This window comes from Geotrypetes seraphini, chromosome 6, assembly GCF_902459505.1.
Source record: "Geotrypetes seraphini chromosome 6, aGeoSer1.1, whole genome shotgun sequence".
In the NCBI taxonomy this organism is placed as follows: Eukaryota; Metazoa; Chordata; class Amphibia; order Gymnophiona; family Dermophiidae; genus Geotrypetes; species Geotrypetes seraphini.
Genome location: NC_047089.1, coordinates 116797216 through 116814585, shown reverse-complemented (window position 1 = coordinate 116814585; position 17370 = coordinate 116797216). Strand labels below are relative to the sequence as shown.

At 45.7% G+C, this 17370-nt stretch overlaps 1 protein-coding gene across 4 annotated transcripts in view; it reads left to right on the top strand.

Annotated features, from left to right (window-relative positions):
* The window catches only part of TUBGCP5 (tubulin gamma complex associated protein 5), a 1496334-nt gene that overhangs the window by 27363 nt on the left and 1451601 nt on the right, over nt 1-17370 (top strand). For all 4 annotated transcript variants that reach the window (XM_033947661.1, XM_033947658.1, XM_033947659.1 and 1 more), the window contains one exon: nt 1667-1720. In XM_033947661.1, the coding sequence (XP_033803552.1) occupies nt 1667-1720 (54 nt within the window). The remainder of the gene's footprint in view (nt 1-1666; nt 1721-17370) is intronic.

Sequence of the window (17370 nt, the reverse complement as noted above, 5' to 3'; positions counted from 1 at the left end):
GGCAACATAGCTTTACAAAAGGGTAAATCGTGCCAAACGAACCTGATTGAATTTTTTGATTGGGTGACCAGAGAGCTGGGATCGAGGACATATGCTAGATGTAATTACTTGGATTCAGCAAAGCCTTTGATACAGTTCCTCATAGAGGCTGTTGAACAAACTTGAAGGGCTGATAGTTAGGGCCCAAAGTGGTGAACTGGGTTAGAAACTGGCTGTCGGACAGACGCCAGAGGGTGGTGGTTAATGGAAGTCACTCGAAGGAAGGAAAGGTGAGTAGTGGGAGTCCCTCAGGGATCAGTGCTGGGGCCAATCCTGTTCAATATGTTTGTGAGTGACATTGCTGAAGGGATAGAAGGAAAAGTGTGCCTTTTTGCAGATGATACCAAGATTTGTAACAGAGTAGACACCGAAGAGGGAGTGGAAAAGATGAAAAAGGATCTGCAAAAGTTAGAGGAATGGTCTAATGCCTGGCAACTAAAATTCAATGCAAAGAAATGCAGAGTAATGCATTTGGGTATTAATAATAGGAAGGAACCGTATATGCTGGGAGGAGAGAAGTTGATATGCACGGACGGGGAGAGGGACCTTGGGGTGATAGTGTCCGAAGATCTAAAGGTGAAAAAAACAGTGTGACAAGGCAGTGGCTGCTGCCAGAAGGATGCTGGGCTGTATAAAGAGATGCGTAGTCGGTAGAAGGAAGAAGGTGTTGATGCCCCTGTACAAGTCATTGGTAAGGCCCCACTTGAAGTATTGTGTTCAATTTTGGAGACCGTATCTGGCGAAGGACGTAAGAAGACTTGAGGCGGTCCAGAGGAGGGCGACAAAAATGATAGGAGGCTTGCGCCAGAAGACGTATGAGGAGAGACTGGAAGCCCTAGATTATGTATACCCTAGAGGAAAGGAGAGACAGGGGAGATATGATTCAGACGTTCAAAATACTTGAAGGGTATTAACGTTAGAAAAAAATCTTTTTCAGAGAAAGGAAAAAGGTAAAACCAGAGGACATAATTTGAGGTTGAAGGTGGTAGGATTCAAGAGCAATGTTAGGAAATTCTACTTTACGGAATGCCTGGAATGCGCTCCCGAGAGAGGTGGTGGAGAGTAAACTGTGACTGAGTTCAAAGAAGCATGGGATGAACACAAAGGGTCCCAGAATCAGAAAATATTGAAGTAAGGCCAGTACTGGGCAGACTTGCACGGTTTTGTGTCTGTATATGGCCGCTTGGTGGAGGATGAGCTGGGGAGGGCTTCAATGGCTGGGAGGGTGTAGATGGCTGGAGTAAGTCTTAACAGAGATTTCGGCAGTTGGAACCCAAGCACAGTACAGGGTATAAGCTTGGAGATTCTTGCCCAGAAATAGCTAAGAAGAAAAAATTGAGAAATTTGAATTGAATCAGGTTGGGGCAGACTGGATGGACCATTCGGGTCTTTATCTGCCGTCATCTAATATGTTACTATGTTATCGAGGGTAAGAACCTAATCTTCCCTTATGTCATTGTAGTGGTCAACCATCTTGAATGGCAATTTGTTTACTAAGAAGAGACATATAAAGTTTTGTACATAAATAAATAAATAATGCTATTACTTATACTACTCAATGTGCCGTAGCTTAGATCTAGGCCTAATTTGGTATGAACTGAAGTATAATGGACATTGTTTCTTTCAGATTTCATCAGTACCTTGATGTAAGCAGTCAGAATGTGCAAAGGACAATAAATGGGTAAGAATGGATATTTTTTTGATAAATTGCTCAGTTTTCAGGCAGGTAAAATGGATCATTGGCTAAGAACCATTATTTTTCAAGCTCATTCATATATGTCCTTCAGGAAAATACTAAAAACTGATCTATTCGAAAAATTTGTAAATTGATGTCCCCAGATTATTTACGGGTAAATCATATATTGATATCTTAGTTCTGCTGAATTTATTGTATCATAGTATATTGTATTTTATTCTTCTATTTACCTAATGAATAATTTTAGTTAAACTTTTTAGAATTTCATATACTGATCTTATAGGTTAGTACTTTTTGACCGAATTTATTGTATTCTAGCATATTGTAATTTTGTTCATCTATTCATTTATTGTATAATTCTAGTTCAACTTTTTAGAATATTGTATTTTATTCATTGACTGTACATTTATAGTATTGTATGTGAAACCGCCTAGAACTATGTGGTAGGGTGGTATATAAAAAATAAAATAATTATTATTTATTGCTCAGTCACAGGTTCAACAAATCCTATGCATCATAGGAACCAACTTTTAAAAATGATTAGGGGTGCTGAACTCTTAACTCGCAACAAATTTCCCCTCACCCAGTAAAAAAAAAGAGAAGGGAAAACAAAATACATCTGGTGGGGAATGGCTAGCTTCTATCTAAATTTATTTATTTATTTTAAAATCTGTATGCCATCTATTAACTAGGTTTCCATCATCACATACATAATACTCAAATGCAAACATCAAATGACAGTATCAATAATGTATTCTCTCTTAAAATTGAACCTGTTTCACAAAAATGCTGAAACAAACAATTGCTTTTTTAATAATTTTTTAAATTTTAACCAATCTGCACTTAACTGCAATTGACCCAACAATGAATTCCATAATTTAACGCCATCAATGCAAAAGGCAGTCACCCTTTACTATCAAATCCAATAACTTCTGATGTCAAAAGTAGGGCAGATAATTTGGACATATCAAAAGCTAGGGTCCTGCCACTCTTTCCTTTCCTTGGCAGCTTGTCAGTATCATACACTCTCTCTTCATTCAGCCAATTTATTGCATTTTCCTCCAACCAGACCCTCTCTTCCTTCAGTCCATCTCATCACACTCTTTATGCCCAAGATTTTTTCATTTTGTCTTCATTTCTTCTTCCCCTTTGCTTCTCCTTGTCCTCATCTCCACTCTACTCCTTCTGCACTTTATAATTTTCCTCTTGCTTAGGCATAATTTGATTTTTATATTTGGGAGTAATTTAATTGTTCTTTTCCTGCTTCACTCCCTAAATTTTTAGCCTGTCTTGCTGCTCATTTTTCCTTGACTCAGCCTTGTTTTCCTCCATTACCCAGCAAGCTCCAATGCACATAGCTATCCCCATCCCTTTACTGCATCCCACTTCTCACTCTCCTCTACCTTTGACACTTCTTTTTGTTTGTAGATTTAACTCATCTTTAATTTGTGACCTCAGGCTTGGATCATTTTTCCTGTTCCCGTTCTCCCTGGCCCCAGACACATTCCTATTTTCCAAGATGAGTTCCCCATTCTCTTGTACTGTAGCACTTCCCCAGCATTCATAGATTACAGGCTAATGACTACCTTTCTGCCTGCAGAGTCCACATCAGATTCTTTTCTACATGCTCACTCTGAGATCTGGAATCCCAGCAAGGATCAAAGATTACATGCTGAGTGGAAGAACATGTTCTAGCAGCCCAGGACATAGGAGCATGCACTCATACTAAGCCACTGTGTTCTGGGCTGCCTGAAGAATATTGCTCCAGTGGCCAAGGAATAAACATCTAGCTCAAGGAGCTGAGTTGAGACCTGGGAGAAGGTTTCAGTTTTACCAAGAGCAAGGATTCATCAATTAAGCAAGAAGAAAATCATGGAGCCAAACCAGGAAATACACAAGAGTTTCTTCTCTCCAGCCCCCAACACTGCCGGTTCATAGACAACGGCGTGAAAGACAAAAGCGCGCGCTGACAATTGAGCGCAGCGCGCGCCGCAAGCGCCTCTCTAAATTACAGTTTTTAAGGGCTCCGACGGGGGTTTTTGTTGGGGAACCCCCCCCCAGTTTACTTAATAGACATCGCGCCGGCATTATGGGGGGCTTGGGGGGTTGTAACCCTTCACATTTTAGTATAAACTGAACTTTTTCCCTAAAAACAGGGAAAAAGTTCATGTTTACAGTAAAATGTGGGGGGTTAGAACTACCCCCAACGCCCCCACAACGCGGCGCGATGTCTATTAAGTAAAGTGGGGGGGTTCCCACCCCATGCCCCCCTGTTGGAGCACTAAAAACAGTAATTTAGAGCGGTGCGATGGCGCGCGCTGCGCTCAATTGTCCTGGGTGCGCCTTTGTCCCGAATTGTCTGGGGCGCGCTTTTGTCCCGGCGCGCTTTTGACCTGACACCACACTGCCAATGGTCATCTGCCACCTCTTCCTGCTGCTGCTGTACAACTTTATAGAATCTCATATTACCAAGTGCCCTCTCCACCTCCTGTGAGATGTAATAGGGGAATAATATTTTTTTAATTTTTTTGTGAGGAATAGGAACAATGATACTCTCCATTTTCTCTCAGTTCAATCTCTGACCTTAACCCCTCTCAATATCAGAGCTGCAAAGCAGCATTTTAAAATGAAGATTTTCAGTTCATGGTATTCCATACTTCCACAACCTCCTCCCCTTTTCCCATTCTTCTAATGAAATGCCTTATTTATCCCTCTGACAGCAAGGTTGGAAGAAAAGAGCAGATAACCAACAGCTACCCTAAATTTATCCAGCCCAATTAGTAATATATCTCTTGCCCAGTGATGCTTAGGTTTGTTCAGTTGTGGGGAACAGCTGATAGATTCAAACCATGAGCACAAAAATCTAAAAAATATCTTTGTTTGCTTGTTCTTATTTTTTTCACTCCTCCTGCCCTTTTCATCCCTTTCTTCACCCCTTTAGTTCTTCTTCCATCCAACCTGATCCTTTCTTTTCTCTGAACCCTTTTCTCAGCCTATCTCCCATATCAACCCCCTCCTCTTTGAATTCTACACAGTTCCTGTCCTCATCTGTTTGTTTCTTCAGCCCATCCCTCACTCACTCCTCTTTGTGTCACAACTCATACCCCCTCCCCCAGCTTACATTCACTTCAGCTCTGTTCTTCCTTTTACAGTACCTCTCTTCAATTTTTCATTCCTTTCCCAGTGCTTCCCTCAGTACTTTTCCCCCTCTCTTTTGTAGATCCAAAGCAGAAAATCTCTAACCTACACTGCTGCTCTCCTCTGTTTTCTGCTATTAGCGCATTGCTCAGATGTTCTTTAGCAGTCAATAGGCTGCAGGAGGAGAAGGGACCAGTAGCAACCTTTTGTACTGCTTTTGCTGACTAATGAATATCTGACCAATGGTGTCTCTTAAACTAGTGGTCCTGCAGCTTATTGGCTGGCTAAGGAATGTCGCAACAATAGACATTAGCTGAAAATACAGTCTTACTTCCTGTTTTCTACTACAGTTCTACCTGCAATTTCAGTTCTGATGTCTGAGCAATCTGGAAAGAATAGTGGGAGTGCTCTAGCACCTACAGAGCTGGTGTCTTTGCTAGGCACCTAGTTGCCATGGTGCCTAAAAATTGGCTATGGAGCCCTGGGTTTATCTATTCAAAATCTATTATGAGTCATAGCAGCTGCCAAACAGCTCTTCCTCCATCTGCAGGGCTCTTAGTGGAACTTGAGTTCCTGAATTCTCAAAAGTTCATTCTTAGATTTTAGTCACAATGTGCCTGATTCTAAAAATGGTGCCTAAATCGGTAGGTGCCTAAGGAAATGGCACCTATTGCTTGTCATTTAAAGTTAGATGCTGTTTTTAGAATCGTGCCTAGATGCACCTAACTCAAGTTAGGTACCGTTTGGTGCCAAAATTTTAGGTGCTGGTATATTAGGTGTGAAACATTGGCACCTAACTTATTGCACGCCCAAACCCCATCCCTAGCAATGTCTACTTTTTGGGTTCGCTGATATTGACATCTACTGTAGGTGTCTTTTATAGAATCAGGGCCTATGTGGGTGCATGAAGGAAAATGGTTAATATATAGTATTTGCCAAGATGGCTAGGTGGGATCAGTATAGGTGATGATGGGAATGTTTGGATGTACATAAGAACATAAGAAGTTGCCTCCGCTGAGGCAGACCAGAGGTCCATCTCACCCAGCGGGTCCGCTCTCGCGGTGGCCCATCAGGCCCACTGCCTGAACAGTGGCCTCTGACTAATTTTAACCATTTACCTCTAATCCTATCCCTATAACCTTACCTCTACTCTTATCTGTACCCCTCAATCCCTTTGTCCTCTAGGTACCTGTCCAAACCTTCTTTGAAGCCCTGTAGCGTGCTTCTGCTTATCACATCCTCCGGTAGCGCGTTCCATGTATCCACCACTCTCTGGGTGAAAAAGAACTTCCTGGCATTTGTTCTAAACCTTTCCCCTCTCAATTTCACTGAGTGCCCCCCTTGTACTTGTGGTTCCCCATAGTTTGAAAAATCTGTCCCTGTCCACTTTTTCTATGCACTTCATGATCTTGAAGGTTTCTATCATGTCTCCTCTAAGTCGTTGCTTTTCCAGCGAGAAAAGCCCAAGCTTTTTCAGTCCTGTCAGTATAATGAGAGGTCCCCCATACCCTTTATTAGCTTAGTTGCTCTTCTCTGGACTCTCTCAAGTACCGCCATGTCCTTCTTGAGGTACGGCGACCAGTACTGGACACAGTACTCCAAGTGCGGGCGCACCATTGCACGATACAGTGGCAGGATGACTTCCTTCGTCCTGGTCGTGATACCTTTCTTAATGATACCCAGCATTTTGTTCGCTTTCCTTGAGGCTGTGGCGCACTGCGCCGACGCCTTCAATGTTGTGTCTACCATCACTCCCAGGTCTCTTTCAAGGTTGCTCACCCCTAGCGGTGATCCCCCCCATCTTGTAAGTGAACATCGGGTTCTTTTTCCCAACATGTAGATGACTTGTTTATCTGGAAGGCGATTGTTTGGGTGATGGCTAGGTGGGTTGAGATATGGTGGCCATGAGAAAGGGTGATTGAGAAGGGAGAGAGAGAGAGAAACTGGTAGAAACTAAGATAGTGGACATGATGGGTGCTAGAGATGGAAGACAATATGAAGGGATTGAGAGAGAGGGGCAAGAAGAAGCATATTAATGGCTTGGTGTACTAAGTAGAGAATGACACAGGGGACACATTTTTTCCCCGTCCCTGCGGGGAACTCATTTCCCCATCCCATTCTAGTAAGTTCTTTTCTTGTCCCTGTCCCATTCCTTCATGCTCTGTCCTCATCTGCACAAGCCTCATAAGAACATAAGAACATAAGCAGTGCCTCCGCCGGGTCAGACCACAGGTCCATCCTGCCCAGCAGTCCATTCCCGCGGCGGCCCAAACAGGTCAAGACCTGTCTGAATCCCCAGAGGGGGTCCCCTTGCCACCCTGGTTTCCCATTTAAGTCCTAGCTTCCCATCGAAGTCCTAACCCTCCGTCTTGCACATGCACGACCTGATTGGGTTTCTATACTTATTACCTGGTTAGCTTTCTATACCTGTGATACATCCCAGCACCTCTCTCAGTATCCCATGATCCCTTTATCCCTCAGGAATCCGTCCAATCCCTGTTTGAATCCTTGTATCGTACTCTGCCTGATCACTTCCTCCGTAGCGCATTCCAAGTGTCCACGACCCTTTGGGTGAAAAAAAACTTCCTTGCATTTGTTTTGAACCTATCTCCCTTCAGTTTCTCCGAATGCCCCCTCGTACCTGTTATCCTCTTCAGTCTGAAGAATCTGTCCCTATCCACCCTCTCCATGCCCCTCATGATCTTGAGGTCTCTATCATATCTCCCCTGAGCCTCCTTTTTTCCAGAGAGAAGAGCCCCAGCCTATCCTAACCTCTCGGCGTAATGGGCAGTGTTCCAGCCCTCTTACCAGTTTGGTTGCTCTCCTTTGGACTCTCTCAAGTACCGCCATGTCCTTCTTGAGGTACGGCGACCAATATTGAACGCAGTATTCCAGATGTGGACGCACCATCGCTCGATACAATGGCATGATGACTTCCCGTGTCCTGGTTGTTATGCCTCTCTTTATGATGCCCAGCATCCTGTTGGCTTTTTTCGAGACTGCTGCGCACTGTGCAGATGGCTTCATTGATGCATCCACCAGCACACCCAGGTCCCTCTCAAGACCGCTGTCTCCCAACAATGCCCCCCCCAATTTGTAGTTGAACAACGGATTCTTTTTCCCTATATGCATGACCTTACATTTTTCCACGTTAAAGCGCATTGCCATTTGTGTTTGCCCAGTCTTCCAGCTTGTCCAGGTCCCTTTGCAGGTCCTCACACTCCTCCCTGGACCTACCTCTGCCGCACAGTTTGGTATCGTCTGCAAATTTTATAACCTCACACTTTGCCTCCTTTTCTAGGTCATTGATGAATATGTTGAAAAGTAACGGCCCCAGCACTGATCCCTGTGGCACACTTTAAAATCATAAGTGTTCAAGGCTTATGCAGTTAAGGCAGAGCTTACAGGAATGGGACAGGGACAGCAACAAAACTCGTGGGGACTGGATGGAGAAATGAGTTCCTGCAGGGATGGAGAAAAATTTGTCCCCTTGTCATTCTCTAGTACTAAGTCGTTTTCCTTCCTATAGATACAGAGTGGAAAAATAAACTTAATAAATCATGTCCTAATGAAGCTGCAGCAGACCTGCAAGAGGGAACTCCACAAAACTTTGAAGCCAACTCTTGGAGAGCCATCTAAACTTTGTCACTGATTACCCTCTCTACTACACTTCTAAACTCTATAAGGAGGATAGGGAGACTGAGAGTTCTTATCCATTGGTTCCTAAGACTCTGAGCTGTCGCCTAGACCCAAAGAACATTTGTCAAGCCCTGCCCTAAGAAAATTGTGTTGAAACATCATTAAGTTGTACAAATGTTTCATGCTGATTGAGATGAGATATAGTTGGTAAGTGATTGATTGCTCTATGCCTTGAATATCTTATCAAAATTTAACACGTGAAGAGTGAATTCTAAAATTTTAAAGTAGTAGCTAGTGTGTAAGTGTTTTTCAGATGTTTGGCCTTAGTCAAGAAAGATAAGGGGGTTACACAAAATAAGGAGCCATTACAGACACTCTTTAAATATTCTGCACTCTTCTGACAAGTGCCTGTTAACTGAAATGCACACAATTTTCTTAGCTACCCAGCCCCAAAATCCAATTATTTTTAATTTAGGTTGTAGCCTGATGTCTTAGGCAACCATGAACTATTTTTGAACACTTAAATTTTCATTCCTTTTTTTCATGCTGGTTTGCAGGAGGGAATGAAGCTTGGATTCAGCAGTTTCATCTGAACTCTTTCGCTTCCGTGCTCAGTTGGAACTTTTCTGTTAGTTGGTGATGTCACGAACCTTAACTCACAGTAACCTGTTCATGTTTTTTTCCCCCCTGAAATTTTGTTTTTAGGCTGAGTTTAGAAATAAAATTAATCATTGCAGTAGTGATCCTTGGTTAAGAAGCCATGCATCAGGGCTTCTTTTATAGAGGACCCATGATTGCATTGTTAAGATTTTTCAATTATTTAATGTGTTATTATGGTTACCTCAGTTTCCTGTAGTATTTTGTGACAGGTCCAGAGGATGTCATGTTGTACAAAACGTAACGCATGAATTCCTCAGAGTGCCACACGATTTTAACGTATGGTAGCTGTCCTCATAGGAATCTTTATATTATGCGATTTTTTCATATTATATTGTACTTTTTTTAGCAAGTTATAAAGTGCTTGTGCTTAATATTGTAGTAGCAAATATATCTATTACTTAGCTTTTTCATAAACGAACTGGGTCTGGCTCAATCCCCACAGACGCGTTTCATTATTTCTATCAGGGTCGGGGAAGGAGAACACTGTAAAAAGCAAAGCATTATATTAGCATTCGGATTATCAAACCCAGCAAAAAAGATTTTTTTTTAAATTTACTACAAAGCTTACCAGAGCAGTATGTTATCTTAGCAAAATGCTAAATCCTTAGTTTGCGAGCCGAAGTGAAAACCCACCGGTAAATATGGAGGCTATTAACTTCAAATTCTAGATCATGAGACTCAAAACTGGCCAATGAAAATCACACAATCGACCCTTTAACTTAAACACCCCACCTGTCAATTGACAAAGTCATATGCTTGCTGTAAGCCAATCGCTGGTTAGATTTAAGCCATGAGGATACATGGTATTAAGCTTAAACATCCATCGCAATTCCTTAATGTTTAAGTTATGTTCATAATTTCCTCCCTCCCACCCGACATGAACTGTATCAATGATACGCCATTTGAGATCGATGATTTTATGCTTCATTAATGACCAATGGCGAACCAATGGAGCAGACTCAACTCCAGTGTTAACACGTGACTTGTGTTCATTGAGTCGAATGTGCATAGGTCGACTAGTGCGCCCTATATATATTTTAGGGCAAGGGCACATGATCATATAAATCACATGATCAGTTTTACAGTTAGTTCTTGTTTTAGCTGTATAAACCTGGCCAGTAACTGGATGAGACCAAGTTTCACCTACCAATGCATATTGGCACCATTGACATTGGTCACATCTATAGTGACCATTCTTTACAGGGGTTTCATTTTGTTTGTATTTGTAATGGCCGATGAGTTCACCCAAATTTTTTGTTCTTTTAAAGGCAAAAATGGGAGGGCCATATGTATTCCCCATGATCAGTTTAATGATATGCCAATGTTTAAGAACAATATTCTTGATGTCATAAGCCAGGTGGGAGAATTGTTGAACACATGCCAACAAATTGTCATCTTCTGGTTTTTGTTTATATTGCAAAAGCAGATGTCTGTGCGCGTATTTAGCACGCGTGTATGCTAGTTAAAGTTTTGTTAATTGACACGATAATTTGTGCACTAGTTTGTTGATGTTGTACAAAAGCCACATTAGGGAGCTCTGTCTCTGATTGTGGTTTAGAGCAGACTTGTCCAACCTTTAAAAAAAAAAAAATAAATAAAAAATCAAGGGCCATATTTTATATTATGCAACATTTGTGGTATGTAAGAATTTATGTAATGGCACAAGTTTTGTCAAATAGTGGTGAAATACAAGGGTGCACTGCCTTGACCCAGTCTCCCTTCACTTGACTTTAGGTTCAGAAAAAACAGCGGATTCATAATTCCTCACCATAACTCTTAAGACATGTGGAGCCGGAAGTTGGGGTTGGTCTTGCAACTTCAAGGGTCACAAGACTTGACAAATATAAGATCAATCTGAACTATTAGCACTGCATGGCTCAAACTTGCAAAGAGCTGAATTGTGGTGGGTAGCATCACAAGAATTGCCAAACTTCCAAGAGCCAGAAAAAAGCACTTGGTGAATCGGATTCTAGCCAAGCCTGGGTTACATCATTGAAAAACTTGGTTCTCTTTAACCAAGAGTTGGAATATAACTCCCAGAAACCTTAGGGCCAAGGTAGTTTCCTCTAAGACTCTAGGAAGGGGGGGGGGGGGGGTTGGATTCTGGGCTGACATCGCATTAGGAAGGAGAGGCAGAGGAGTCCTAATTACCCTCGGGGAATGGAAAACCATGAACAAACAAACCTGGGTAAGCAGGTGGTGTGTCGCAGGACAGGCATGTTCTAGAACTCTCTTTAATAAAATATAAAAGGCAGCCTGCTGGGAAGGGGGGGGGGGGGGAGGAGGAGACAGAATCACCTGTGGCACAGTCTGTATTATGGAAGAGAAGCCTGCTTGGACATGCTGTATGAGGACCTTGGAAGAAGGAGTGTCTTGCAAGCAGTGTATAAGTTTTGGCAAGGTAACATTTAATAAAAACATAGAAACATGATGGTAGATAAATGCCAGATGGCCCATCCAGTCTTGCCAACCGGAGTAACCATTATCTCTTCCTCTCTCTAAGAGATCCCACGTGCCTATCCAACACCTTCTTGAATTCAGACACAGTTTCTGCCTCCACCACCTCTTCCAGGAGACTGTTCCACACATCTACCACCCTTTCTGTAAAAAAGTATTTCCTTAGATTACTCCAGAGCCTATCACTTCTTAACTTCATCCTATGTCCTCTCATTTCAGAGTTTCCTTTCAAATGAAAGAGACTTGACTCATGTACATTTACATCATGTAGGTATTTAAACGTCTATATCATATCTCCCCTCTCCCGCCTTTCCTCCAAAGTATATAGATTGAGATCTTTAAGTCTGTCCCCATATGCCTTATAAAGAAAACCAGGCACCATTGTAGTATCCTCCTCTGGATCAACTCAATCCTTTTTATATCTTTTTGAAGGTGCGGCCTCCATAATTGTATAGAGTTTTTTCTCTTAGAGGTCAGGCCTTGCTGTTAGTAGTGAAGGGTTAGCCACTAGGCACATTTCCTGCAAACTTGTGAGGGGAGAAAACTCCAGGCTATCCTGAAGTGCTGAGGACAGTTTGTTTGAGAGCTGTCTATGCCTTTGCATTTATTTCATTATTTTCATATTTACCATTTTTGTCTACTGGCTTCATAGTTTGTTTTTTAATGACAGCTGGAAAGAGTGAACTCTTCAGGTGCCCTGTCCCCTCAGGCATTTTTAATTCATTATGAGTCATAAAATTCTGCTGCTTTGTCACCTTCTGATCACCCATCAGCTTTCTCCACCTGCACCTTCAGCTTCAAATTATTATTGGAATGCTATTTAGAAACATAGAAACAAGGTGTGTGTGTGTGGGGGGGGGGGGTCACGTGATGGCTGGAACCTGAGCTACTCCAGCTCTCCTAACTTACCCTCTTTTTATGATCCCTGCCTATGTCCGCCTTCCCTAATTGCCAGTGGGGATACCAGTTGCCACAGCAGACCTTTTTGAGCCCCTTTAGCGCTCTCCCAGATCGCGGAGAGGGGGGATGCCGCCGAAAACTCCCAGAGTGCTCAAGAGCAGTGCACTCTTAACAAAATGGCGGGGATGCAGATGGAGGTGATTGTGGACTGCATGGCTGACGATGTGCTACAGGTGTCCATGAAGAACCTCTCCCAGCTGCTGGATGACAAATTGGCCTCGATGGAGGACCTGAAGGACGTTTTGGCTGGGCATGCCATACAAATCCAGCAGGCACAGGAAGACCGCATGGTAGACCTCGGATGCCCAGATCGACGCCTTGGAGGCCCGAGTGAGTGAGCTGCTAGACCGGGTCGACGACCAGGAGAACAGAGCCCAGCAGAAAAATCTTCGAATTATTGGGCTCCCGGAAGCATTCCTGATTGACCTGGCACAGTTGGTGGAACGTTAGCTACCAACGGCCTTGAGCTTACTTGACCAGATGGGGCCTGTGGTGGTAGAACGGGCTCACCAAGTAGGGTCCCACAGAGCTGGAGATAATGGTGGCTGGCCGTGAAGGCATGGCTTCTTGAACTTTTCAAACAGTCTCGCAAGCTGGAGTATGAGGGTGCCCGGATTATGATCTTCCAGGACTTCTCCGCCAAGGTAGCTGAGCAACCTTATTGCTACCAGCTGGTATCCGTTTTGCCTTTCTGTATCCAGCCAAGGTGCTGGATACAGAGCACGACTGTCACCTTGATGAGCGTGGAAGATCTTCGCAAGTTAATTGAGCAGCAGCCGGGCCAGTAATGGAGTCGGGCTGAGTTGTGGTGGGATCTGAGGCGCGCTGGAGGTTATTGAAACCGCGTACTTGCCTATTATCCCAGGACAAGCAGGCAGCATATTCTCTACATGTGGGTGACGTCACCGACGGAGCCCCCTAGCGGACGTTTTCGCAAGCAGACTTGCTCGAAGACCTTCAGGCTTGCGATTGGCCTGTGCATGCGAGCGTGCCCCTCCCGCCCTGCCTAGGACATGCTTCTCCTCAGCTTGTCCTCAGTTCAGTGTTTTTCGCGGAGCCAGAAGCACTGCTCCCTTGCTTCATGCGATCTCTTTGTCCCTGTTGAACCGCGGCTTATTTAGTTTGTTTCTTTTAAGTCGCTGTGCTTTATTTTTATTTTTTTCAGTTCGTATAATTTTGACCGGGTTTCCGGTCTTCCTCTGGCCGCCTGGCCTCGCGGGGCTGCGGCTCTCTTTTTTCTTATGTCCCGGCCTCGTTCCGGCTTTAAAAACTGCACTAAGTGCAACCGGGTTATCTCCATCACTGATCCTCATCATTGGTGTGGAGTGCCTGGGTGCAGAGCACTGTGCTAAGTCGTGTCCCCGCTGTGCGACTTTGCAACGCGGGCTCTTCGTCGGAGGGTGGCCAAGATTCTCCAACTCTTTGGCCCCATGGATCCTGGGGACAGGCCTCGAGCTGAGCCTCGGCGCCCTCATTGGGTGCCTCGGCCTCGAAGGCTCTGGCCTTGGCCCCTCCTGCTACTCCGGCCTCGGGTATGTCTCCTCTTTCCTCCTCAGGTGTGCTGGCAAAGAAACCTACCTCGGAGTCTCATGTCAGCGCTGCCTCGTCGGCGTCTTCGAGACATCACTCTAAGTGTGCCTCCTCACGTAGGGAATACTCTTCCTCGAGGTCGCCCCCAAAGGAGCGCACTGCTGCATCTCCGACCCACCTACCTTAGGTCTTGGTGCCTATATTCGAAGACATGCTTAAGGCTATTATTACCACACAGTTTTCCTCGGTTGTTAGCCAACTAGTCCTGGCTTCGACACCTTTGACCTCGGTCTCGACCCAGTCACAGTTTGACTAGCCTGAGCGTCCCCTCATCTCTCAGGGCCTTACCCATAAGACTCGTCAGATTCCCTCGAGCGGGTTCTCCTACCCTGACTCACCGGTGACTTTTCAGGGGTCCAGGCCAGGGGCCAAATTTTCCCCTGCTACTGCAGCGAGGCTCACCTCTTCTAAAAAGCCCCGGTCTTCCCTGCCCTGTCGGGGCAGGTTTTCGACCTCGAGACCATCTAGACACATACTTGTCCTTGAATTGGATTCTAGTGTCTGTTCCCCTTCGAGGCGCTTGCCGGCTTCTCAAGGGCCTACTTCGAAGCCAGTTGGGGAATTTTCCTATACCCCGTCTTCTCTGAGGCTTCCCCAGCGATTTCCTCGGATTCCGGGGTCTTCCCCGGTCCATCTGGCATGGGGCCGTTCCTCGACGCCCCCTACATGCCTTAGTCGAACCTCTTCGGTCTCCCGTTCACGGGACTCTGAGGCTCCAGCTTACTATTCCAGGGAAGTTTCTCCCTCTTTCTTGGCTGCACCCCGATCTCTGTCGGAGTCTTCCCGGAGGATGAATCTTCTTCTCGGACCTCCTTCTTTTCTCGTTTCATCTCTGACATGGGCAGAGCTCTGAACTTAGATCTTCAGTCCAACTCCCGCTTTACCCAGGAATACCTGGCGGAATTGGGAGTTGACAATACGCCTCGTGAGGCGCTTCGCCTTCCGTTGCATCAGGTTCTACAGCAGATGTTTCTCTGGAACCTGGAGACACCATATGCTGTTACGGCTATTCCCTCCAAGTTGGAGTCCCGTTATTGGACTAAAGTGTTTGAAAGTGCTCAGTTTTCCCACTAATCCTTGGTGGTTGAATCTTCCTTGAAGAAATCAAATCCTTCGAAGGTTTACACTGCTGTCACTCCGGGCAGGGAGGGCCGCACAATGGACAAATTTGGTCGCCGCCTTTATCAGAATTCGATGATGGCGAACTGTGTCTTTAATTACAACTTCTTCTTCACATCCTACCTTCGGTTCTGTATAGATTCCTTCTGCTCGTTCCGGGAGGTTGTTCCAGAGCCTCGGCATCGGGAGTTCGTCTCCTCGAGGAGAACATCTCCCAACTCTGCCTATATATGTTTCAGGCCTCTTACGACGCCTTTGAATTGTCCTCGAGAGTTACAGCCTTTGCGATCGCCATGCGTCGCCTCGCTTGGCTCCGAATTGTGGACATGGATCTGAATCTACAGGATCGCCTTGCCAATTTCCCGTGTGTGGGTCATGAGCTCTTCAATGATTCCATCGAGGCTGCCGCGAAGCGCCTCTCGGACCACGAGCGGTCCTTTGCGTCTCTGGTGAAACTTAAGCTGAAGGCTTCTCCGGCTCGCCAATATAAAATTCCTCTCCGGAGGTACCCATAAAAATCCACTCCTGCTTTCTCAAGGCCTCCTGCAAAACAGCCCCTGCAGCAGCAGCCATGTCAACCTAAGACCAAGCCGTCCTTTTGACAATTCCAGTCCGAGCATTCGGGCTCCCTTTCTGGAGCCTTCCCCCTTCCCCATCGGGGGTCGTCTCCATCATTTCTATACCCAGTGGGAAAGTCTTACCACAGACAGTTGGGTACTGTCTATCATCTGGGAGGGGTACTCCCTCCACTTCAGTCGCGTACCCCCGGACATGCCTCCAAGAGAGTTTCCTTCTGCTCAGTCTCAGCTTCCTCTCCTTCTGCAGGAAGCTCAGGCCCTGCTTCGCCTTCGGGCGGTTGAGGAGGTTCCCCCCCGAACAGTGGAACTCCGGATTTTGTTCCCGGTACTTTCTGGTACCCAAGAAGACGGGGGATCTGCATCCGATCCTGGACCTCTGAGCTCTGAACAAGTTTCTGGTCCGGGAACGATTCAGAATGCTCACCCTTCCCACGTTGTATCTCCTCTTGGACGAGGGGGATTGGCTGTGCTCACTAGACCTCAAGGAGGCATACACGCACATTCCGATACACCCGGCCTCTCGCCTGTACTTGAGATTCCGGGTAGGGGAATCTCCATCTCCAGCCTGGCGGCTTCTCTGAGGGTTTTTACGAAATGTCTGGTTGTGGTAGCTGAGTCCCTGCGCCTCTGCAGCCTGCAGATGTTTCCCTACCTTGACAACTGGTTAATCAAAGCGTCCTCCCGCGACGAAGTCCCACGAACGACAAATCAAACCATTGTGCTCCTTCAGAGTCTTGGCTTGGAGGTGAACTTTCCCAAGTCTCACCTCTGCCCGTCCCAGTCTCTCGAGTTCATCGGAGCGGTCCTGGACACGGTTCGTCTCCGCTCCTTCTTGCCTCAGCCTCGTCAAGAGTCCCTTATCCGTTTATGTCAAATGGTGACCCATCTGCCCTTGGCGCCAGCTCGGCTCCTGATGGTCATTGTAGGTCACATGGCCTCCACGGTTCACGTGACTCCTTTTGCCAGACTGCACCTCCGTATTCCTCAATGGACTCTGGCGTCCCAAAGGAACCAGGATCGGTATCCTCTCTCTCAACGCATTGTCGTGACTTCGTTGGTGGATGCTCTCTTCCTATCTTTCCTATCTGTTTCATGCTCCTCCTCCGCAAAAGGTCCTCACGACGGACTCATCGACCTATGCTTGGGGGGCTCATCTGGATGGTGTGCGCACCCAGGGTCTTTGGTCCCTTGCCTTTGTCACATCAATCTCCTGGAGCTTCGAGCGATTTTCCTCGCTCTGAAGGCCTTTTGTCACCTGCTTCGTGATCGGGTGGTGCTGGTTCGCACGGACAATCAGGTCGCCATGTATTATATCAACAAACAGGGGGGCACGGGGTCCAGGTCCCTGTGCCTGGAGGCATTGCGGCTCTGGGATTGGGCCATCTGCCGCAACATATTCATTTGAGCTGTCTACATTCAGGGCCAGCGGAACTGTCTGGCAGACAAGTTGAGTCGTCTTCTGCAGCCCCACGAGTGGTCACTCCACTCCGGGAC